Raw genomic sequence first — 23,484 nt, 5'->3', positions numbered from 1 at the left:
CGTTGTGTGTGTGTGCATCGTGTACATTGTGTGTGTGTGCGTCTTGCACGTTGTGTGTGTGTGCATCGTGTACATTGTGTGTGTGTGTGCGTCTTGCGCGCATGCCGATCACGACGGGTGTTCGTTCCCCGCTTCGCGCACTCCACCTCCGTGCTGCGCGTGATGTCCCCCCGCGGCTCTTCCGTGTCTCTCGTGTCTCTCGTGTCTCTCGTGTCTCTCGTGCCGCCTGCTGTCCTCTTCGTGTCCTCTCGTTAATCTCTCTGCTGCTGCTGCTGCTGCTGGACACGGCAGGCGGTCGCCACAGCCACCGCTCTTACAGGACTCCAGGTAACGGCCCCGATGTCCGGACATTGTCCTCGTCAGCCATGCTCTCTCCGCTGCTGGAATGAACCCCCACCACATTTCACCACCCTATCACTCCCGCACGCTCGCCGTCGGCGTTTGCGGGCTTTCTTTGTTAAACCCCGCGTGATCCCCTTGAGATGGAACGTCTCATTTGTTCAGGGTGTTCCCGGGAAGTCGGTCATCGAAATAAATAACAAAGCTTGCGTCTCGGGCCGGGTACGTTGATGCGCGGGCATTGACGTTCCGAGCAGTATGACGCTCGGTGCTTGCCACACCCCTCCGCCACCGCCCTCACCTCCCGCCTCCACCATCCCCCCCCCCCCACCAGGTAAAGCCCACTGAGCTAAGTAGCTCATTTCAGAAGCGACCTGGCTGTCACAAATGATAGCTTGACGAAATGGGCTCATCATCGTGTGGAAATTTAGAGCAGCAGTCTAAATACTGTTGAACGTGCGATGTAGATTCAAAATTTCGGTTTAAAGCTTTTGTGACTGCAGGAATTCATCTTCTTGGTTCTTTCGGTAAAGTCACGTAGAAGGGAAGTAATAAAATAATAAAATTAAAACATAATAAAATAATATGACTTTGAAACCCCCCTTGTCCACCTCCTACGCATTTCACAAGTAGTACTAATCACATACCTGCATTTCCCATAAATATGCTACATTCCTCTTGATATGCAAATTATTTTGTCAAGGCGCCCTTCCCCCCTTCTATCCCAGCTTAAATATACGCTCCAAGCGTGGTGGTGTTTCATTCAGCGTCTGTCTCCCCGACAGACCTGGTCTTCACCTGAGGACGGCTGCTTGCGTTGTGGCCGAAACGTCGTGAGAATTATTTTATTATGTTTTATTTTTATTATTTTATTACTTCCCTTCTACGTGACTTTACCGAAAGAACCAAGAAGATGAATTCTAAATGTGGAGGGAAAAACCGGAGGACCCAGGGAAAATTCCATGCGACCACGGAGAGAAAATGAAAACCCCAAACATACAGGCATCAGGGTCGGCATCGAACCCAAGACCTTTTAGCTCCATGGGCTTGAACTTAGATATATTTTTCTTACCTTTCCTATACTTTGGACCCTGAGAAAAATCCACACGACGACGGAGAGAGAGAGTGAGAGAGACGCGTCATTTGTGGACAGGTCGCTTTTGAAAAATAAGTTAACGTCTCATTGGGCTTTGCCTGGTAGGATGGGAATTGTTTAGTTTTATTTGTATGTGTTTGGGTGATTTGTTTACCTTGTTTGTACTCTTTGTTGTTGTAACGTTCTTACGCCGTGCCCCTACTGGGACATCTGTGGAAAAAAAGAGCTTTACATCCCATCGGATTCCCTCCAGTATAAATCAGAGATTCCGATCCTTAACCCCACGACAGAGGTCGCAACCGGGTACCCGATACCCGTACCCTACCCGATACCCTGCTACCCGTGGCCGGGTACGGGTACGGGTACCCGTTTGCGACCCTGGTGCGGCCGGGTACGGGTACGGGTAAGGAATCAAAACCCGTTTGCGACCTCTGCCCCACGACCTCCCGGCTTGCCGGGCGAGGCATTGAACGTCTCGCCACCGTGTGCCGCGTGCAGACGGCTCGGACTCGCGGGACAAGCCCAAGATGTACCGGCTGCAGCTCAACGTGACGGAGGTCGGCAGCGACACGTCGTCGCCGCAGTTCATCCAGGTGAGAGGGGCTCGCGACGCACGACGCGTGCGGGGGAAGGGGTCCCTTCAGAGGTCGTCACGGGTTGATTTTTTTTCCCACGTTCCTGTTTGCTCTGGGGTTCCCCCCCCCCCCCGTACCGCTGCCCGTACGTAAGTTCTGTTAGCACTTGCCCCACCGCGCCACCCACCACGCAGCTGTTTGGCGCCGGTATCTTGCCCCCTCTACTGCCGCCGTTCTCTGCGTGCGTGTGCGTATGTTGAGGCCGACCGGCGGCGTGTGTGTCACGAGTGCCGGTCAACGGCCAAGTCCACTCGGCTCCGCATCCTTCTGGACCACGTCAGCCCATGTCTTGTGTAGGCCGTGTTCACGCCCGTTTAGTGTTTAACAAAAACAAAACAAAGATTCCCCCCGCTGTGTTAGCGAGCAACACCTGTGAAGGCCGGCACGGCACACGAGGGAGTGGGGTGGCCAAGACCGCGCCCGTCCGCGTTTGTCTCTGTAGTGGCGATGCTTTTACACATCGCACCAGGTACTCATTGGAGGCTGAGTCGATCTAGGGGAGGCCCAGGTACCGATTCAGATAATCGTCAGTGGTGTTGGCCGTGAATGGGAATCAAACTCGGGCCGCTGGTTTCCTTGCGCAGCGGCGCTGACCGCTACACTTCCACTCCCTGTAACGCACACACACGTGGAGTAACAGGGTGGTTCACGTGTATCTATGTATCTATGTTGAACTTTTTTAACACCGTACATAGCCAACCGTGCTAATTGGAGGTGCGGGTGGAAGGACAGCAAACTAAACACTAAAAATAGTTCTAAATAAATGAGTGCATGGCTCCCAGTGGCTTCATAAATATCGAAGGTGAGGGTGCCGCTCCAGCCCGTAATTGTATTGTTTTCGGGTTGACGTTACACCGTTTAAAAAAATGCATTTGCAGCTGCGATGAGTGCGGTTGGCCACGCACGGCGTGAAGGAAAGTTGGTACATCCGTCTGTACACCGGCGTGAATGGGGTGGGCTGGCGGGCACGTGAGGCGTGCACGATTTCCGCGACCGTGACGGCGCCGCGCGGTGTTTTGATTCCACCACACGCGCCACCCACTCACCAACCAACCTACACACCCACCCTCACGCCCACCCTCACACCCACCCTCACACCCACCCTCACACCCACCCTCACACCCTCACGCCCACCCTCACGCCCACCCTCACGCCCACCCTCACACCCTCACGCCCACCCTCACGCACACCCTCACACCCACCCTCACACCCTCACCCCCACCCTCACGCACACCCTCACACCCACCCTCACGCCCACCCTCACGCCCACCCTCACACCCACCCTCACACCCACCCTCACACCCACCCTCACACCCTCACGCCCACCCGCACGCCCACCCTCACGCCCACCCTCACGCCCACCCTCACACCCACCCTCACACCCACCCTCACACCCACCCTCACACCCACCCTCACACCCTCACGACCACCCTCACACCCACCCTCACACCCACCCTCACACCCACCCTCACACCCTCACACCCTCACGCCCACCCTCACACCTACCCTCACGCCCACCCTCACACCCTCACACCCTCACGCCCACCCTCACACCCTCACACCCTCACACCCACCCTCACACCCACCCTCACGCCCACCCTCACGCCCACCCTCACACCCACCCTCACACCCACCCTCATACCCTCACGCCCACCCTCACACCCTCACGCCCACCCTCACGCCCACCCTCACACCCACCCTCACACCCACCCTCACACCCACCCTCACACCCACCCTCACACCCTCACGCACACCCTCACACCACCCTCACAACCACCCTCACACCCACCCTCACACCCACCCTCACGCCCACCCTCACGCCCACCCTCACACCCTCACGCCCACCCTCACACCCTCACGCCCACCCTCACACCCACCCTCACCCCCACCCTCACACCCACCCTCACGCCGCACAGCTGTTTGGCGCCGGCATCCAGCCGCAGCACTGCGTGGTCACCAACATGGAGGGCGTGGTGACGGTGACGCCGAGCAGCGTGGAGGCGGACACCTTCGTGCAGGGACGCCGCATCTCGGAGACCACCATGCTGCGCAGCGGCTGCACCCTGCGCTTCGGCCGCGCCAGTGTCTTCAAGTTCGTGGACCCCGGCCACGAGCCGCCCGGCGTCTCCTCCTCCTCCGGCGGAGTCCGCCGTGCGGCCGAGGGGGAGACGGAGCCGGCGCGCGCCGCTGCCGCCGTGGGGTGAGACCGTCCGTGATAACCACCCCCCCCTCCCTCCCCGTGTCGCCGTGATGAGCCGTCACTTGGTTGAGCCGCTATAGTTTGTGGTGGCCGGGTCGCTTGTGAAGAAGAGATGCTTGGTAGGTCAGTCGTGTGCCCCTCTTTACCTGGGAAGATAATAAATAAATAGTTGATAGTTTTATTTGTTGTGGTCGGACGTCGATCGTTGGCTCGCGCGGCTTGAGTTCAGGACGTTGACCACCTCGCCTGGCATGCAGGAGGTCGTGGGTTCACTCCCGACCCTGACGCCTGCTGCTGTATATTTGGAGTTTGCGTGTCTCCCTCTCTTATCATCATCACGGTGGCTAGGAGATGTTAACTACCTCGCCTGGTGTACAGGAGGTCGTGGGTTCACTCCCGACCCTGACGCCTGCTGCTGTATATTTGGAGTTTGCGTGTCTCTCTCTCTCTCATCATCATCACGGTGGCTAGGAGATGTTAACTACCTCGCCTGCTATACAGGAGGTCGTGGGTTCACTCCCGACCCTGATGCCTGCTGCTGTATATTTGAAGTTGCGTGTCTCTCTCCCCGCAGTTGCATGGATTTCACTCCGGGTCCTCCGGTTTTTCCCTTGACATTAATCAACCAACGTGCTAGAGTATTTGGCTACTGCTATAAATGTCCACACGATGATAAGCCGCTTCTTAGAGCTGCCATTTGTTAAAGCCAGCTCTCTGTAGGCCTTGCCTGGTAAGTAAACAAACGGTGGCTATTAGGAGCAACTTATGAAGGCCGGCACGGCACATGAGGGGGTGGTGTGGCCATTACCACGGCCGTCCGTATTTGTTTCAGTCACTGCCTGTGATTTAAAACCAGGTTCACAGGTGCAGTGTGTTGGTGGTCTCAGCCCAGTCATCGTGTCTGTGTGTACGATTGACTGTGTGGTGTCTGTGACTGTGTGTGTGTGTGTCTACGTGTATTTATGTGTGGGGGGGGGGGAGTGGGGAGCGGTAGTGTAGTGGTTAGCGTGCTGCGCTATGAACCCGGCGATCCGGGTTCGATTCCCGCTCATGGCCAACAACAGTGACGATTATCTGAACCGGTCCTGGGCCTCCGCTAGGTCGGCTTGGCCTCAAATGAGTACCTGGTGCGGTGTAAAAATATCGCCGCTGGGGAGACAAAGGCGGTCAGGCGTGGTGCTGGCCACTCACCCCCTCGTGTACCGTTCCGGCCTTCATAGGTGCTCGCTAACAGCACTTGCCCCTACAGTGTGTTAAAGGCTATACGGGGTATATTTTCCTTTGTGTTCATGTGAATGACTTTGTGTCTGTGTGTGTGTGTCTCTATTGCGTGTCCTCCCCACTGCGGGCAGCAGTGGTGGCTCCGTGCCCGTGCCCCACGAGACCACGTTTGAGCTCGACGGAGACGTCCACAGCAACTCGGACACGCACGCCAAGGTGGGTGCACGCTCGCGCACACAGACGAAGGTCCCCCGTATAGCCTGAACAGACTGTCGGGGCAAGTGCGATTAGCGAGCACCTATGAAGGCCGGCACGGCACACGAGGGGGCGGGTGGCCAGCACTGAGCATGGCCGTTTTTGTCTCCCCAGTGGCGATGTTTACATACCGCACCAGGTGCTGTGTCGACCTAGGGGGGAGGCCCAGGACGGGTTCACAGGATCAGATAATCGTCATCGGTGTTGGTGGCCGCATTCGGGAACCGAACTTGGGTCGCCGGGTTCGTAGCGCAGCGTAGCGCTGACCGCTACGCTCGGTGGTGGAGCTGTGGCGATACTCACACCTCGCAGGCAAGAAGCCCGACTCGGGCGCCCCTTGCTGGTTCTATTTTCTCCGCCGGTTCTGCCCGGGCTCCCCTCCCAGGGTTCACCGGATTACTTCTCCTATTGATGAACAAGTACGATGCGACTGCTGGTGGGCCAAATATCACGCTGCTGGAAAATCTCCCGCAAATGTGGATTAGACGTCGTCGCGACTTGGCCCCGCGCTGCCGCCAGGCCCTGGCAAGACCCTCCTGATAAAACGTGAAGAATATTCGGACTCCGTGAGGCTTTCCCTGGGTAAACTGTCGGGATTTGTACGTTAAAATAATGATAACAACATCTGCACTATTCATTGTGTGTTGCGCGTGTCTTTGTTGCAGCGTCAGGCCGATGGGAGGTCTGCGATGCGACCGGACAGAGTGGAATTTACCAAGTCAGAGTTACGGTGAGAGCCCTTTGGAGAAGCACACAGACAAAGGTCCCCCGTGTAGCCTAACAAACTGTCGGGGCAAGTGCGGTTAGCGAGCGGCACCTGTGAAGGCACGACACAGGAAGGGAGTGGGTGCCAAGCACCACGCACGGCCGCCTTTGTCTCCCTAGTGTCGATGTTTCTCATTTGAGGCCGAGTCGACCTAGGGGAGGCCCAGGACCGGTTCAGATAATTGTCACCGATGTTGGTGGCCGTAAGCAGGAATCGAACTCTGTTTGCAGGCTTCTGTAGCGCAGCGCGCTAACCGTTACTCACACACACGCACACACACCTCAGCGTGCATTCAAATGTACATAATAAAAAACAGGGCGAACGCATTCGCGCATACCCACACCATCAAAGACACAGATCCCACATACGACCATTCGCAAACTTTGAGTTGTGCGCCTTTTGGCGTCATCTGGTCCAACCCATGTGAGACTAGGTTCTAAGGAAAGCTGTCTCGGGTGTGGACCAATCAACTTCAAGGACAGTGCATACATTATCAGAGTTATGTTTTTTGTTTGCATTCTGACTGCAGGTAGTGTGGTCAATGCAAACATGACTCCTTGTAAAAAAGGTGTCAGGTTTGTTGCCAGATAGAAGTGTAAAAAAACCAATTATCATTCACAAACTGTTGGGGGAAAAGTGCCGTTGGCGAGTAGCGCACCCAATGAAGGCCAGGCACGAACGCGCCCCCATCGACACTTGCACCGGGGGACGGGAGTCGAACCAGCGACCTCCCGGGTGCCGAGTCTGGCGGTGAGGATGGTACGCTTTGGTTTTTTCGTTAAAGTCACGTAGGTCAAAAAATATTAAAATGAAAACAACTAAATTTCGATTTAAAGCTTTCGTGACTGCAGGGATTCATCTTCTTGGTTCTTTCGGTAAAGTCACGTAGAAGGGAAATAATAAAATAAAAAAAATAAAACATAATAAAATAATGTATTATTTTATTATTTCCTTTCTAGAAGGGGAAAAAACATAATAAAATTATGTAATATTTTTCTTATTTATTATTTCCCTTCTACGTGACTTTACCGAAAGAACCAAGAAGAAAACAACTAAATTAAATCACAAATTAAAGTAATAAAAAAAAAAATTAGAACAACTCAATGAAATCACGACGTTTCGGAAGCAACACAAGCCTCCGTCTTCAGGTGGAACCGCCACAGCAAAATTGCTGTAGTGAATCAAGAGAGCTGTTTAGAGAACCGTGATATTATATAGGGTAAGGGGGGGGGGTAGGAGCCAAGGAGAATGGTGTCCGAGTTAATTGTGTTGCAAGTTTGTGTCGCTGGTGTGACTGTGGGTCGGCGTGTGTTCTGGCGCCTGCAGCGGCCAAGAAAAGCCGTCTCAAATCATCGATCTGCCAGCCACGCTGGAGCTGAGAGAAGGAGGTGAGCTAGTCAACTACGGTGGCCGTGTCACCGCGTCGCACGCGTCTGCGGCCGTCTGGAACGCTCTTTTATTATAAGCCGCTGGAGCTATGCACTTTTTAGATCATGACTCGCTCAACGCGGCTAAACAGGAGATTGCCTGGTAAGGTTGCCAGGGTGTGGAGTTGCATGCAGCTGGTTACTTAGAGGCATCCTGAGCCAGGATTTGAACCCGGGCTCTTCTTAATGCGAGAGCGTCACCACCACCACCACCGCTGCTGCCACAACTGCCACCACCACTGCTGCTGCCACCACCACTGCTGCTGCCACCACCACCACCGCTGCCACCACCGCTGCCGCCACCACTGCCACCACCACCACTGCTGCCGCCACCACTGCCACCACCACCACTGCTGCCACCACCGCTGCCACCACCGCTGCCACCACCGCTGCCGCCACCACCACCGCTGCCACCACCGCTGCTGCCACCACCGCTGCTGCCACCACCACTGCTGCCACCACCACCGCTGCCACCACCACTGCTGCCACCACTGCCACAACCACCGCTGCCACCACCACTGCTGCCACCACCGCTGCCACCGCTGCCACCGCCTGCACCACACATGCTAATCGACGCACCCAACCCCCACCCCCCACCCCTACCCCACAACGCCCGCTTCCTGACGGCCGACAGCGGAGGAGGCGTTCCTGGCGGGCGTGGTGAACTACACCAACAGCACGACGGCGCACTTCAAGCTGTCGCCCACCTACGCGCTCTACCTGGCAGCGCGCCGCACCCTCGGCAGCCCCAACACCGCCGGCGCCTCCTCCGCCGCCGCCGGCGAGGAGGAGCGTCTCCGTCGCACCGTGTCTCTCGTCAACCGCATGGTCGCCATGATGGAGGCCGTCATCCAGGTCAGCCTGCGCCCACGGGCCGCCAGGAAGTTGGGGGAGCGCGTGGGGGGGGGGGGGGTCTCCTCTTGTTCTCGTTCTTGACGTTTTAAGCGTTGGCGTAGCGTGCCCCGCTCCTTCCGCAAACTGTTATGTTAACAGGTAAGGGGGGGGGGGCATTTAGATATTCGGGTTAGGGTAGTTGTAACCAGGGTAAAATGGTATATTTTTGCCAGTATCAAGGTATGAAAATAACAATAATAGGTTTTGGTAATGGCAAAGGAGGTCTAGTGATGTAGATGCTCACCCCGAGCCCTCATTACTTTGATAATGACATTGTCTTTGAGCTGTATGCCTTTTGGCGTCCTCTGGTCTAGCACCAATGGAGACTTGGCTCAAAAGAAAGCCGTCTCTGGTGTGGACCAATCAGTTTCAAGGGCAATGCAAATATTATCAGTGTGTGTTTTTGTTTGCATTTTGACCACAAGTATTGTGGTTAATGCAGACGTGATTCCTTGTAAAAAGGTTTCAGTTTTGTTGCCAGAAAAAAGGGGAAAAACCCTATTTTTAATTAAGGCTCTGTAGCTGTTTTTCAGAAGCGAAACTGGCCGCAAGTGGAATCTCAAGTTAGAGCAGCCACATACTCGCTCAACGCGCGATGTCGATTATAAATGTGGAGGGATAAACTGGTAGATCTCGGAGACAAATCCACGCGACCACGGGGAGAAAGAGATACGCAAACTCCAAATATACAGCGGGTGTCAGGGTGGGGATCGAACCCACGACCTCCTGCATACCAGGCAAGGGAGTTAACATCTCCTAGCCACCGTGATGATGATGAGAGAGAGAGACACGCAAACTCCAAATATACAGCGGGTGTCAGGGTGGGGATCGAATCCACGACCTCCTGTGTACCAGGCGAGGGAGTTAACATCCATTTCCACCGGGACATCCGTAGTGGAGGAGGAGGCGTAGGAAAACGACACAAACCTCTCACTGCTGAAGTCCTCTTGTCATGGCCAGCAGGAACAGCAGTAGGATCTCGACGTTGCCATCACAATCAGTCTGGAGGAATCTGGTGAACTATCGGGCGCTTGTGCGGTAGTGGCGAGTCAGAAAGTTACAACAACAAACCGTGGAAAAAACAATAGTAGAGCAAAGTATGGCAGCGGTAAGCAAGTCACTAAGTAAATGAAATATATGAGTACGATTTACTCCTAATAGAGCAGCAACACACTCTCTGCTGAAGCCCTCTCGCCGTGACAGCAGCAGCAGTAGCAGCAGTAGCAGCAGCAGCAGCAGGGCCTCGACGTTGGAGCCAGGGAACCATCATCACTCAAACTCCGGTCATCCTCACAGCAGCAGCAACAGCAGCAGCAGCTTTTGTCGAGCCATCGAACAGAGACGGTTTAGCGCTTCGCCCGGCGCTTTCAGATGCGCTCCCGCGGCCGTCTGGAGCGCGCTCTTCCTGCCGATATCAGGAAGCCACTGGGGAAGCTATGTTGCACTTTTAAATGATCTCGATTGGGAAAAGTAATTTCTTGCGAACTGCTCTTTGCTAAGTGTTGTCCTTCCCCCGCACCTCCAATTAGCGTGTTTGGCTACGCACAGTGTGAAAGAAGTTCAACGTAGACGCATACAGAGATGCCGCCACCGTCGTGCGCGAGAGTGGAATAGCGGTGGCTCTTGGAGGCTGGCGCTTTTAAGTTGATCGGCCCTTGCCAATTTGATTTCTACGCCTGCCCCACGACCCTCAATTCCTCACTTTGCTTTGTTTGTCTGTGCGCGACTGAGCGCGTGCAAGCTTGCGCTTAAGCCACTCGAGATGAAGGTTCAATAAATATCCGTGACAACGTTTGGTTTTTGGGGTAGGTCGCGTAAAATAGAAATGCGCGTCGTTAAAACCGCCACCACCAGACGCAGCCAATCGGTAAACTTTGTGACGTCAACAAAACGTGCCAAATTAGTTAACGAGTTCAGAACTAAATTTCGATTTAAAGCTTTCGTGACTGCAGGGATTCATATTCTTGGTTCTTGTGGTAAAGTCACGTAGAAGGTAAATAATAAAATAATAAATAAAACAATACAATTCTCACGACGTTTCGATGGCAACACAAGCAATCATCATCAGGTGTGAAAACCACAGCAAGAAAATTTGATAAAAAGTGGCGTTTTTTTCTTAACGTTAAGAAAAAAACGCCACTTTTTTTCGTGAGAATTTTATTCTTTCATTTTTTTTTATTTTATTACTTCCCTTCTACGTGACTTTACCGAAAGAACCAAGAATATAGTTCAGAACTAACCGGTTGTTGTGTGTTGGAGAGTAAACCCACAACATCGTTTACAATTCGAGTAGCCGTGACGTTTCTTACTAATTGGCTGTGTCGGGTGGTGGCGGGTTTCACGACACATTTATATTTACTCGATCTAACCCCCAAAAAAAACCCCTTTATTACGGATAATATTGGTTGCGAAAGCCTACTACGTTGTTGTTTGCAATAGGACTTGTTGCTATTTGCAATAGGACTCTTTTCTTTACGGTGTGGACCTATCTTCTTGGTTCTTTCGGTAGAGTCACGTAGAAGGGAAGTAATAAAATAATAAAAATAAAACATGATAAAATAATTCTCACGACGTTTTGGCCACAACGCAAGCAGCCGTCCTCAGGTGAAGAACAGGTCTGTCGAGAAGACAGAGTCTGAATGACAACCCCAGGCTTGGAGCGTCTTTTTAAGCTGGGTTGGAGGGGGGGAAGAGCGCCTTGACAAAATAATTTGCATATCAAGAGGAATTTAGCATATACATATAAGCTGGTTTGGAGGTGGAAGAAGAGCGCCTTGACAAAATAATTTGCATATCAAGAGGAATTGTTTATCGTCTCCCTCGTCACTGGTGGAAATGTAATGAGATCATTTTCAAGTCCAGAGCCCTCCTGCCACAGAAACCTGGAATTTTCCACCCACTGGCGTCACCTGCAGTGCGAGAGAGAGGCGGATTTGTGCTGCATCCAGGAATGTGCCGGAATATGGCGACGGCCCTTCTCAGGATACCAAACGCCAGGTGCCGGCATTTACCAGAGGTGGGACAAAGTCATTGTTATGCAAGTCCAAGTCGAGTCGCAAGTCATCAAATTCATGACTCGAGTCTGACTCGAGTCCAAGTCACATGACTCGAGTCCACATCTCATAGGTGGGACAAAGTCATTGTTATGCAAGTCCAAGTCGAGTCGCAAGTCATCAAATTCATGACTCGAGTCTGACTCGAGTCCAAGTCACATGACTCGAGTCCACACCTCTGGCATTTACCAACAGACAGCTTTCCGATTCCTAAGCTAGATTTGAAGCTTTCGTGACTGCAAGGATTCATTATGGGAACCTCATTTGCCAGTAAAAATATGATAATTGGTTCTTTACCCTTCTATCTGGCAACAAAACTGACACCTTTTTACAAGGAGTCATGTTTGCATAGACCGCAATACCTGCAGTCATAATACAAACAAAAGAACATAACTCTGGAACATAACTCAAGGATTCATGTTTTTTTTTATTTTTCGGTGAAGTCACGTAGGTAAACAATCTAATGAAATAAATGAAAACAACTAATGATAATTGTTTTTTTGCCCTTCTATCTGGCAACAAAACTGACACCTTTTTTACGAGGAGTCATGTTTGCATAGACCACAATACCTACAGTCATAAAAAAACATAACTCTGATAATGTATGCACTGTTTGCATTATGACTGCAGGTATTGTGGTCTATGCAAACATGACTCCTCGTAAAAAAGGTGTCAGTTTTGTTGCCAAATTAAAGGGTAAAAAAACAATTATATTTTGTTACTGGCAAATGAGGTACCAATGGTGAAAACAACTAAATTAAATGACGACGTTTCGGGTGCAACACAAGCGTCCTTCTTCAGGTGGGGACAACATAGCGAAAGCACAACCGCTTAAGTGTGTCTAAGAGATGGCTGTGACAAGGAATTATATAGAATCATATAAAAAAAAAGAGATTTCTTCTAAGCTGTGATGATTCCACAGAGGCTAAACGGCAGCGAGTGTGACCCGGTGTAGAGAGGGGGAAGCAGAGGTCAGAGGAGCGACGCTCACAACTACGAGCGGAGCGCCGTGTGGCTGAAATGCAGCAGAATCTGAATTGGAATGTGATTATACTGCAGGAGGAATCCGATGAGCTATCAAGCTCTTTTGCACAGATGTCCAGCAAGTTGGCACAGTACGGAGGGGAAACAGCTGGTGTATCTGCCAGTTGTCTCGGTCAACCCATGGCACACTGGGTCTGTCCCATGACCTCCTGCCAGCAAGGAGCCTTCGACGCTTCACGCTGCCTCGGGAGTGCACATCTCCTGGCACAGGCACCGTGGTGACGTCACCGCCACTTCAGTGGTGGATGGCGCTGGCTGCTGCTGCTGCTGTTGTTGTTGAGTGCCGTGTGTGTGGAGAGCCGTTAGCGTGTTCACGAAAAACGGGCCGCCAGCACCAATGGGTTTCATACTCTTAGGTTTTTTCGGTAAAGTCACGGAGGTAAAAATATGTAAATAATAAAATAATATAAATAATAAAATTGATAAAATAATATTTTCTATTATTTTAATATTTACTTATTTTTCCCTACGTGACTTTACCGAAAAAACCTCAGAGTATGAATCCTTGCAGTCACGAAAGCTTCAAATCTAGAATGGGTTTCATACGGAGACTGCCCACATTTCTATTTTGACCGTCGGTGATTGTCGTTGTATCTGGGAGTGGAGCGTGCAGTTCCAGCCTCACCGCGCTTGACAGAATCTCACATAGTCGGGGCGATTGGTCCATCCAGCACTCGCAGATTCTTATCTCATTATATTTATAGAGCAGAGCGCCTCAGCTCATGGCGCTCAATAAATTAGTTTAAAAGCGGAAACAACACGGAGAGTGGTTTAGATGGACAGTGCTACATGGGCTGAGGAGCGAGTGACCGTAACAGAGGGCACGTGGGGGTCACGTAAGGGTGACGGGACGCAGTGGAGGGGCGAGGCGAGGGAAGAGGAAGAGAATGGGAGATGGAGAAGAGGTGAGGATGTAGGAAAGGAACGGAAGGAGGTTAACTGCTTAATGTACAGGGGCAGTGTTCAGCCTATGGGCAGTGTTGAGTCTCTGGACAGTGCTGAGTAGATGGACAGTGCTGAGTAGATGGGCAGTGTTGAGTCTATGGGCAGTTTTGAGTCTACTGGATGAATGCCTCTTCCCCAGGCCACCATACTTCCTCCACGCAGGCAGTGTTGGTGGTGTTGATGCTGCTGGTGTCGCCGTAGGGAGCGATAGTGCAGCGGCTTGTGCTGCGCTACGAACCTGGTGACCCGAGTTCGATTCCCGCTCACGGCCAACACCAGTGACGAATATCTGAATCGTTGCTGGGCCTCCTGTAGGTCGACTCAGCCTCAAATGTGTACCTGGTGCAGTGTGTAATAAACATCGCCACTGGGGAGACAAAGGCGGTCAGGCGTGGTGCTAGACACCCACCCTCTAGTGTACCGTGCCGACATTCATAGGTGCTCGCTAACAGCACTTGCCCCAACATTCTGTTAGGGCTACACGGGGGATCTTTGTCGTTGGTGGTGGTGTCGCTGTGTCCGCGGTTTGACTCGCTCGACCCCTCAACCGCGTCCCCTGCCCCCCTCTCTCTCTCTCGGTCCCCAATCTCTCTTTTCAGGACCTGAAGCACCACGAGCAGGTACGGTGTGTGAGCGCTACCACCACCGCCGCCCCCCCCCCCCCGCCCTTACCCGCCCCTCCTCACCTTCCATGCGTTGCTTGCCCAAGTAACACCACAAAGCCCGTGACCTCGCATCAGTGTCAATGCAACGCTCGCCGCGACTCATGCCGATCGATCCTTTATTTTGCGTGCCAATGTCGCCCTCAAATAGAGTGGGCGTCGGTGTGCGTTACTGCCGAGCGGGGACGGTGCAAGGGGTGTGCATCTACCCTTTAGTACAATCTAATCAATGAGAATAACATATCTACACATCTTGATTCTTTCGGTAAAGTCACGTAGAAGGGAGATAATAAAATAATAAAAATAAAACATAATGAAATAATAAAATTCTCACGACGTTTCGGCCACAACACAAGCAGCCGTCCTCAGGCGAAGAACAGGTCTGTCGGAAAGACGGCGTCTGAATGAACACCGCCAAGCTTGGCAGCGTATATTTAAGCTGGGTTAGGGGGGGAAGAGCGCCTTGACAAAGGAATTTTCATACACTTGTGTCTGTGTGTGTGTCTGTTAAGGCTATACGGGGGGAGTGGTGGCGAAGTGGTTAGCGCACTGCGCTACGAACCCAGTGACCTGGGTTCGATTCCCGCTCACGGCTAACACCAGTCGACTCAGCCTTAAATGAGTACCTGGTGCGGTGTGTAAACATCGCCACTGGGGAGCGTGGTGCTGGCCACCCACTCCCCTCGTGTGCCGTGTCTGTGTGTGTCTAAGTGTCTTTGTGTAGCCAGTCACAGCCACCATGCCCATGAGCTCGGGGTTTTAAACCAGTTATCGCAATGGAATTATTATTATTATCGAATCTCTTATCGATTTACAACCATCACATGATGGACAGCGTTATCTGTTTAACACGTCGGCTTTCGCCACAAATATCCATATTAGAGTTTTTTGGGTTAGATCGCGTAAATATAAATGTGTCGTTTAACCAGCCACCGCCCGACACAGCCAATTAGTCAGTTTAACACGTAGGCTATAATAGAGTTTTTTTTGGGTTGGATCTAACCCAAAAAACCTCTTACCAATTCGTAAGGTTTGCACGTGATCAGAATATGCCAATTCGTTACCAGTACAGCACACCAGTTGTGTGTTGGAGAGTAAACCCACAAAATGTACAATTCGAGTACCGTGACATTTCGCCATTAATTACAACGAGCATAATCAGGCGACGGCCAGAATTGTGACGCAAACTCCAAATATACAGCAGCAGGCGTCATTGTCGGGATCGAACCCACGACCTCCTGTATACCAGGCGAGGTAGTTAATATCTCCTAGCCACCGTGATGATGATGATGAGAGAGAGATACGCAAACTTCAAATTTCCAGCAGGCGTCAGGGTCGGGACCAAACCCCTGACCTGTATACCAGGCGAGGTAGTTAACATCTCCTAGCCACCGTGGTGATGATGAGAGAGAGAGACACGCAACCTCCAAATATACAGCAGCAGCCATCAGGATCGGGATCAAACCCACGACCTGTATACCAGGCGAGGTAGTTAACATCTCCTAGCCACCGTGATGATGATGATGAGAGAGAGACACGCAAACTCCAAATATACAGCTGCAGGCGTCAGTGTCGGGATCGCACCCACGACCTCCTGTATACCAGGCGAGGTAGTTAGCATCTCCTAGCCACCGTGATGATGATGAGAGTCTGACTGCCAACTTCGAGGTCTGCTGGCTGCCATGAGAGGTCTTCCGCAGAGAGACAGAGGGTAGTAAATGCTTGTGGTTTTACTATTCCTCCTCCGTTGGAAGGAGCGCAGGCTGCGGTGGTTTACTGAAGGTTTGTTGTCCTTCCGATTAGCAAGGTTGGCTACGTACGGTGCGAAAGGAGTTCAACACGCGCACGCAAATACGTACGGCCCGTGAACCCATTGCGTACAGCATTCGCATTTAGAACCGCGTCGATCCTCGCGCGCGTCCGTGTCTATGGGCTTGAGAATCGACGCTAATGGACAAGCCGGACGCATCCTCGCACTTTGGGCCCACCACCCACCCACCTCTCGGCCCATCCACCCCGGGGCAGCCGTATCCATTGACGCTGATGTGTCGCTCGCCCACCCTCGCCGCTTCCCCCGTCACGGCCACGTGCTTTCCTCCCCGCCGTACGTGCGCATGCCCCTAACCACCGTAACACCGTAACCACCATAACCACCATAACCACCCTAACCTGCGTCGCCCTTGGCGCATGCCCAGTCTCTCGTGGCCTCGGGGAGCCACCAGGAGAGTCTCGCCCTGTGGGGCGGCCAGGACATGGGCATTAGTTCTAGATTTGAAGCTTTCGTGACTGCAAGTATTCATATTCTTAGGTTTTTTCGGTAAAGTCACGTAGGTAAAAAATTAAAATGAATAAAAGTAAAATAAAAAATAAAATAAAAATCACGACGTTTCGGAGGCAACACAAGCTTCCATCTTCAGGTGGGACCGTCACAACACGATAGCTGTATCAAGTGAGATAAATTCCAAGAAACAGTATTTGTCAGCAGATGTGAGTGTGAAAGCGATGGGTATTACCTTGTTATCTCGGCATCTCTTGAGGAAGGCCAGCGTCTTGAGAAGCTGTGACTTCTTGTCTTGTTGTCTGTTCAAAACTCTAACAGATAGGTGGAATTCCTCCCTGTAGAGGCTATTAATTCTAGATTTGAAGCTTTCGTGACTGCAAGGATTCATAACTCTTAGGTTTTTTCGGTAAAGTCACGTAGGTAAAAAATTAAAATGAATAAAAGTAAAATTAAAATAAAATAAAAATCACGACGTTTCGGAGGCAACACAAGCTTCCGCTTTCTGGTGGAACCGTCACAGCACGATAGCTGATACAGCAATCGTCGTGATTTTAATTTTATTTTAATTTTATTTTAATTTTACTTTTATTAATTTAAATGTTTTACCTACGTGACTTTACCGAAAAAACCTAAGAATAGGACATGGGCAGTTCGGCGATGGATCATCGAAGCTCATCCGCAGCGCGCGGCCTTTTTGAGTGCCACGCGTTGTGGTGCGATTTTCACCGGGGGGTCCTCCAGAACATTCTGCAGTTACCGTTGCTGGTTTAGTTTTGGTACTCCAACTGCCGCGACCGCGTGACTCTGGTTCTTAGTTCGTTAACGTGAGGGCTGGTCAGTGTTGTGTGATGACAGTGACTGGTTCTTAGTTCATCAACGTGAGGGCTGGATCAGTGTTGTGTGATGACAGTGACTGGTTCTTAGTTCGTCAACGTGAGGGCTGGTCAGTGTTGTGTGATGACAGTGACTGGTTCTTAGTTCGTCAACGTGAGGGCTGGTCAGTGTTGTGTGATGACAGTGACTGGTTCTTAGTTCGTCAACGTGAGGGCTGGTCAGTGTTGTGTGATGACAGTGACTGGTTCTTAGTTCATCAACGTGAGGGCTGGATCAGTGTTGCGTGATGACAGTGACTGGTTCTTAGTTCGTTAACGTGAGGGCTGGGTCAGTGTTGTGTGATGACAGTGACTGGTTCTTAGTTCGTCAACGTGAGGGCTGGGTCAGTGTTGCGTGATGACAGTGACTGGTTCTTAGTTCGTTAACGTGAGGGCTGGGTCAGTGTTGTGTGATGACAGTGACTGGTTCTTAGTTCATCAACGTGAGGGCTGGGTCAGTGTTGCGTGATGACAGTGACTGGTTCTTAGTTCGTCAACGTGAGGGCTGGATCAGTGTTGTGTGATGACAGTGACTGGTTCTTAGTTCGTTAACGTGAGGGCTGGATCAGTGTTGTGTGATGACAGTGACTGGTTCTTAGTTCGTTAACGTGAGGGCGGGGTCAGTGTTGTGTGATGACAGTGACTGGTTCTTAGTTCGTCAACGTGAGGGCTGGATCAGTGTTGTGTGATGACAGTGACTGGTTCTTAGTTCGTTAACGTGAGGGCTGGATCAGTGTTGTGTGATGACAGTGACTGGTTCTTAGTTCGTTAACGTGAGGGCTGGGTCAGTGTTGTGTGATGACAGTGACTGGTTCTTAGTTCGTCAACGTGAGGGCTGGATCAGTGTTGTGTGATGACAGTGACTGGTTCTTAGTTCGTCAACGTGAGGGCTGGGTCAGTGTTGTGTGATGACAGTGACTGGTTCTTAGTTCATCAACGTGAGGGCTGGATCAGTGTTGTGTGATGACAGTGACTGGTTCTTAGTTCGTCAACGTGAGGGCTGGATCAGTGTTGTGTGATGACAGTGACTGGTTCTTAGTTCGTCAACGTGAGGGCTGGGTCAGTGTTGTGTGATGACAGTGACTGGTTCTTAGTTCGTCAACGTGAGGGCTGGGTCAGTGTTGCGTGATGACAGTGACTGGTTCTTAGTTCGTCAACGTGAGGGCTGGATCAGTGTTGCGTGATGACAGTGACTGGTTCTTAGTTCGTTAACGTGAGGGCTGGATCAGTGTTGCGTGATGACAGTGACTGGTTCTTAGTTCGTCAACGTGAGGGCTGGATCAGTGTTGCGTGATGACAGTGACTGGTTCTTAGTTCGTTAACATGAGGGCTGGATCAGTGTTGCGTGATGACAGTGACTGGTTCTTAGTTCGTCAACGTGAGGGCTGGATCAGTGTTGCGTGATGACAGTGACTGGTTCTTAGTTCGTTAACGTGAGAGCGGGGTCAGTGTTGCCTGGTGACAGTGGCTCTGGTTCTTCGTTCATCAACGGCAATACACAAAGAGTGAAATCCTTCCAACACCCATCATCATCATCATCGTGCTGCTGTCAAACCCCCAATGGTATCAAATGGTGCGGTGAGCTTCACACTGCTGATGTATTATTGGCGAAAGTGGGCCCCCTCCCCTCTGTAAATCGGTAAAGAACGCCGCGTTAACACACCGTTTTAACTCTCTCACTTTGCCATGGCATGTTTATTCACGATTATTATCATTAGTCCCCCGCTCGTTTAACCCCCCCGCCCCGCCGCCCATGGAGAACCCTCGCCGAGTCTCTTGATTCTTCTTTTTCAAGGGGGGGTGGGGGGGGTGCGGATGACGATGGCTGCTGCTGCTGTGTGTCTGTGGTTCCCCGTTGGGTAAATGACGTTGACAACCCCCTAACGGTTGAGCACTTAACGGGAGCGCACTGCCAATCTCGACAGATCTCGGACGCCAAGCGGGGGTTGAGCCTGGATAGTTGATTTCGTTGGGGGACCACCACCAGTCGTGCATAGCAGGGTGCTATAGGTTCCTACTAGCCGCTGGGGGGGGTCTACATTGCTGGCAGCAGAGGGCTGTGCAGCAAGGTTCGTTTGTTTTTGCACCACTCATCGGAATCAGAACCTGTATTTATGCTGCAGGAGGAATCTGATGAGCTATAAAGCTCTTTGGCAGATGTCCAAACATGATACAAAAACACGATAGGAGTGCAAAGTATAGGAAAGGTAAAAAAATAAATAAAAACAAATTAAACTCATCTTCTTGGTTCTTTCGGTAAAGTCACATAGAAGGGAAGTAATAAAATAATAAAAATAAAACATAATAAAATAATTCTCACGACGTTTCGGCCACAACGCAAGCAGCCGTCCTCAGTTGACGAACAGGTCTGTCGGGGAGACAGACGCTGAATGAAACACCACCAGGCTTGGAGCGTATATTTAAGCTGGGTTGGAAGGGGGGAAGGGTGCTTTGACAAAATCATTTGCATAAATTCCTCTTGATATGCAAATTATTTTGTCAAGGCGCCCTTCCCCCCTTCCATCCCAGCTTAAATATACGCTCCAAGCGTGGTGGTGTTTCATTCAGACTGTCTCCTCGACAGACCTGTTCGTCAACTGAGGACGGCTGCTTGCGTTGTGGCCGAAACGTCGTGAGAATTATTTTATCATGTTTTATTTTTATTATTTTATTACTTCCCTTCTACGTGACTTTACCGAAAGAACCAAGAAAATGAATCCATGCAGTCACGAAAGCTTTAAATCGAAAAATTAAACTCAACAATCATTTTTTATCTCACCCAGGTAAAGCCCATCGAGCTTATTTAGCTTCCTTTACAGAAGCGACCTGGGCCACAAATGAGAGCTCGGCTAAGCGGCTCATGGTCGCGTGGAAATGTGGAGCAGCAATGCAATCTCGATGATCGTGCGCACGCACATCGACACTCGCCCGCCAGCCCGCACTGGCCGGCGCGGTGAAGTACGGCCGGTAAACCCGCACGGCCGTGGGGGGGGGCAGCCCCCCTCAGTCCAGCAGCAGATTGACAGAGCGGGGGGCGGGGGGCGGGGGGGGGGGCGAGCGTGGCGACGCGTACCAACTCGCCTACGTCGCTAACGTTGCTTGCGACGACGACGCACTTTCGGTCGCGAAATCTTCTGACGACGTCGCGGCCGGAGGAGCGAGTGTCACAGCCGCCCCCTTGGCTGTGAGTGTAACCCTGCCCCCCCCCCCCTCCCTCCCTGTAACAACCTTCCCCCGTCCCCCCCGTCGCTTTCCATGCATCTCGCTGTCCCCATCCACCAACGGCACCCGGACGCGATCTCCACCCCTCCCCCCGCCCGCGTGTCCGTACCGGAGCGTAAACGTGGAACGACTCAAATTGCTAAAACGATGAGCTACGTTTTATGTTTGTGCCGCGTAATGGCCCGCGTGAGCTGTCCAGATCCTTTTTTTTTTTTCCGTCGCGTGGGAATTTGTGACGGCCAAATAATAAACGCGTGCCGTCGATTCCAAATGTGGAGGGCACAAACCGGAGGGGCCGGAGAAAAATCCGCACGACCACGGGGGGGAACGAGAGAGAGAGACGCGCAGACTCCAAATATACAGCAGCAGGCGTCGGGGACGAGATCGAACCCACGACCTCCTGTACACCAGGCGAGGTAGTTAACATCTCCTAGCCACCGTGATGATGAGAGTGAGAGACACGCAAACTCCAAATATACAGCAGCAGGCGTCAGGGACGGGATCGTACCCACGACCTCCTGTATAGCAGGCGAGGGAGATAACATCTCCTAGCCACTCTCCCTTCCCCCCGCAACCACCCACCTCTCCCCGCTAACACCGTCACGTCAGTGCTCTGTCCGCTCGTTCACCCGTGCCTCATCTGCGCTTTCCGTGCAGACTAACTGACGTGCACCCACGCCGTGGTGCGTTGGTGTGATTGTGTTGAATGCTCAAGATCTGCGGCGATGATTGTGGTTGATGATTGTTGCCGGGGTGGTTGTGGTGGTGTTGTTGGTGGAGCAGGAGCCGAGTAGGATGGTGAGCGAGCTGGCATTCTGGAATGGTGGTAATGCTGGTTGGGAGAGTGGTGGTGGTATTGTCGTGCTGATTATTGCTGTGGTGGTGGTGGTGATTGTGCTGCTGATTGTTACGGTGGTGGTCGTGGTGGAGCGGGATCGGAGAAGGATGGTGCACGAGCTGGTGTTCTGGAATGGTGGTCGTCTTGCTGGTTATGATCGTGGTGGTGGTGTTGTGCTGATTATTGCCGTGGTGGTGGTGGTGTTGTTGTTGTTGTGGTGATTGTTGACGTGTTGTGGTGTTTTGGTGATTGTGGTGCTGATCATTGCCATGGTGGTTGTTGACGTGGTGGTGGTGTTGCGGTGCTGATCGTTGCCATGGTGGTTGTTGCCGTGGTGGTGGTGTTGCGGTGCTGATCGTTGCCATGGTGGTTGTTGCCGTGGTGGTGGTGTTGCGGTGCTGATCGTTGCCATGGTGGTTGTTGCCGTGGTGGTGGTGATTGCGGTGCTGATCGTCGCCGGGTGGTTGCTGCTGTGGTGGTGGTGGTGTAGGAGCAGAGCGGCATGGCGAGCGCGCTCGCCTTCTGGATGGCCAATGCCTCGGAGCTGCTCAACTTCCTGAAGCAGGACGCCGAGCTTGGCCGCGTCACCGCCGATGGCCAGGACGTGCTGGCAAGCGGCGTGCACACGGCCTTCCGGTGAGACACGCCGGCACAAACGCAAAGGTCCCCCCGTCCCCCCGCCCCGCCGCCGGTGTAGCCTCAACAGACTCATCTTCTTGGTTCTTTCGGTAAAGTCACGTGGAAGGAAAATAATAAAATAATAAAAATAAAACATAATAAAATAATTCTCACGACGTTTCGGCCACAACGCGAGCAGCCGTCCTCAGGTGAAGAATGAAACGCCACCAAGCTTGGAGCGTATATTTAAGCTGGGTCGGAGGGGGAAGAAGAGCGCCTTGACAAAATAATTTGTATATCAAGAGGGATTTAACATATTTATGGGAAATGTGTAGGATTAGCAGCATCCAAGGGAGGGGGTAGGGGGTAGCATTAACAAAGGGAGGGAATGTTAATAGTATGTAGAAGCAACGAAACATATCTTTATTTTTATTTTATTATTTTCCTTCTACGTGACTTGACCGAAAGAACCTAGAAGATGAATCCCTGCAGTCACGAAAGCTTTAAATCGAAACCTCAACAGACTGTTCAAGTTCAGGTTTATTTATTTGGTATAGCCCTGTGAAGCCATTCGGCTCTTGAATCGGGTGCAACCGCAACAAACAAAAAACAATGAACAAGAAAACATCTTAAAGTGAATATGTGTAGTTGGCTGTGTCGGGTGGTCGCGGGTTTTAACGACACATTTATATATTTACACGATCTAACACAAAAAGAAAAACCTGTGTTATAGTTTATCTATGTGTGTACGTGTGTATCTTGAACTTCTTTCGCACCGAACGTAGCCAACCATGCTTATCGGAGGTGTGCGGGTTGTGTGTGTGGGGAGCGGTAGTGCAGCGGTTCGCACGCCGCGCCACGAACCCGCCCACCCGAGTTCGATTCCCGCTCACGGCCAACACCGTCGACGATTATCTGAACCAGTCATGGGCCTCCCCTAAGTCGACTCAGCCTTAAGATAGTACCTGGTGCGATGTGTAAACATCACCACTGGGGAGATAAAGGTGGCCGGGCGTGGTGTTGGCCACCCACCCCCTCGTGTGCCGTTCCAGCCTTCAAAGGTGCTTGCCCAAAAAGTCTGTTAAACACTATATGGGGGTCTTTGTCTTTGTGTGT

At 51.9% G+C, this 23,484-nt stretch overlaps 1 protein-coding gene across 1 annotated transcript in view; it reads left to right on the top strand.

Annotated features, from left to right (window-relative positions):
* Positions 1-23,484, top strand: part of LOC144735742 (afadin-like) — a 209,275-nt gene that overhangs the window by 87,237 nt on the left and 98,554 nt on the right. Inside the window, 8 exon segments of the mRNA XM_078618239.1 lie at positions 1,934-2,028; positions 3,987-4,270; positions 5,623-5,707; positions 6,412-6,476; positions 7,839-7,900; positions 8,574-8,794; positions 14,475-14,495; positions 22,241-22,386. Coding sequence (XP_078474365.1) covers positions 1,934-2,028; positions 3,987-4,270; positions 5,623-5,707; positions 6,412-6,476; positions 7,839-7,900; positions 8,574-8,794; positions 14,475-14,495; positions 22,241-22,386 — 979 coding nt within the window.

The sequence above is a fragment of the Lampetra planeri genome, chromosome 57 (assembly GCF_965212315.1).
Source record: "Lampetra planeri chromosome 57, kcLamPlan1.2.h2, whole genome shotgun sequence".
NCBI lineage: Eukaryota > Metazoa > Chordata > Hyperoartia > Petromyzontiformes > Petromyzontidae > Lampetra > Lampetra planeri.
Note: the sequence above shows the minus strand (reverse complement) of the source record. Positions and strands in the feature narration are given on the sequence as shown.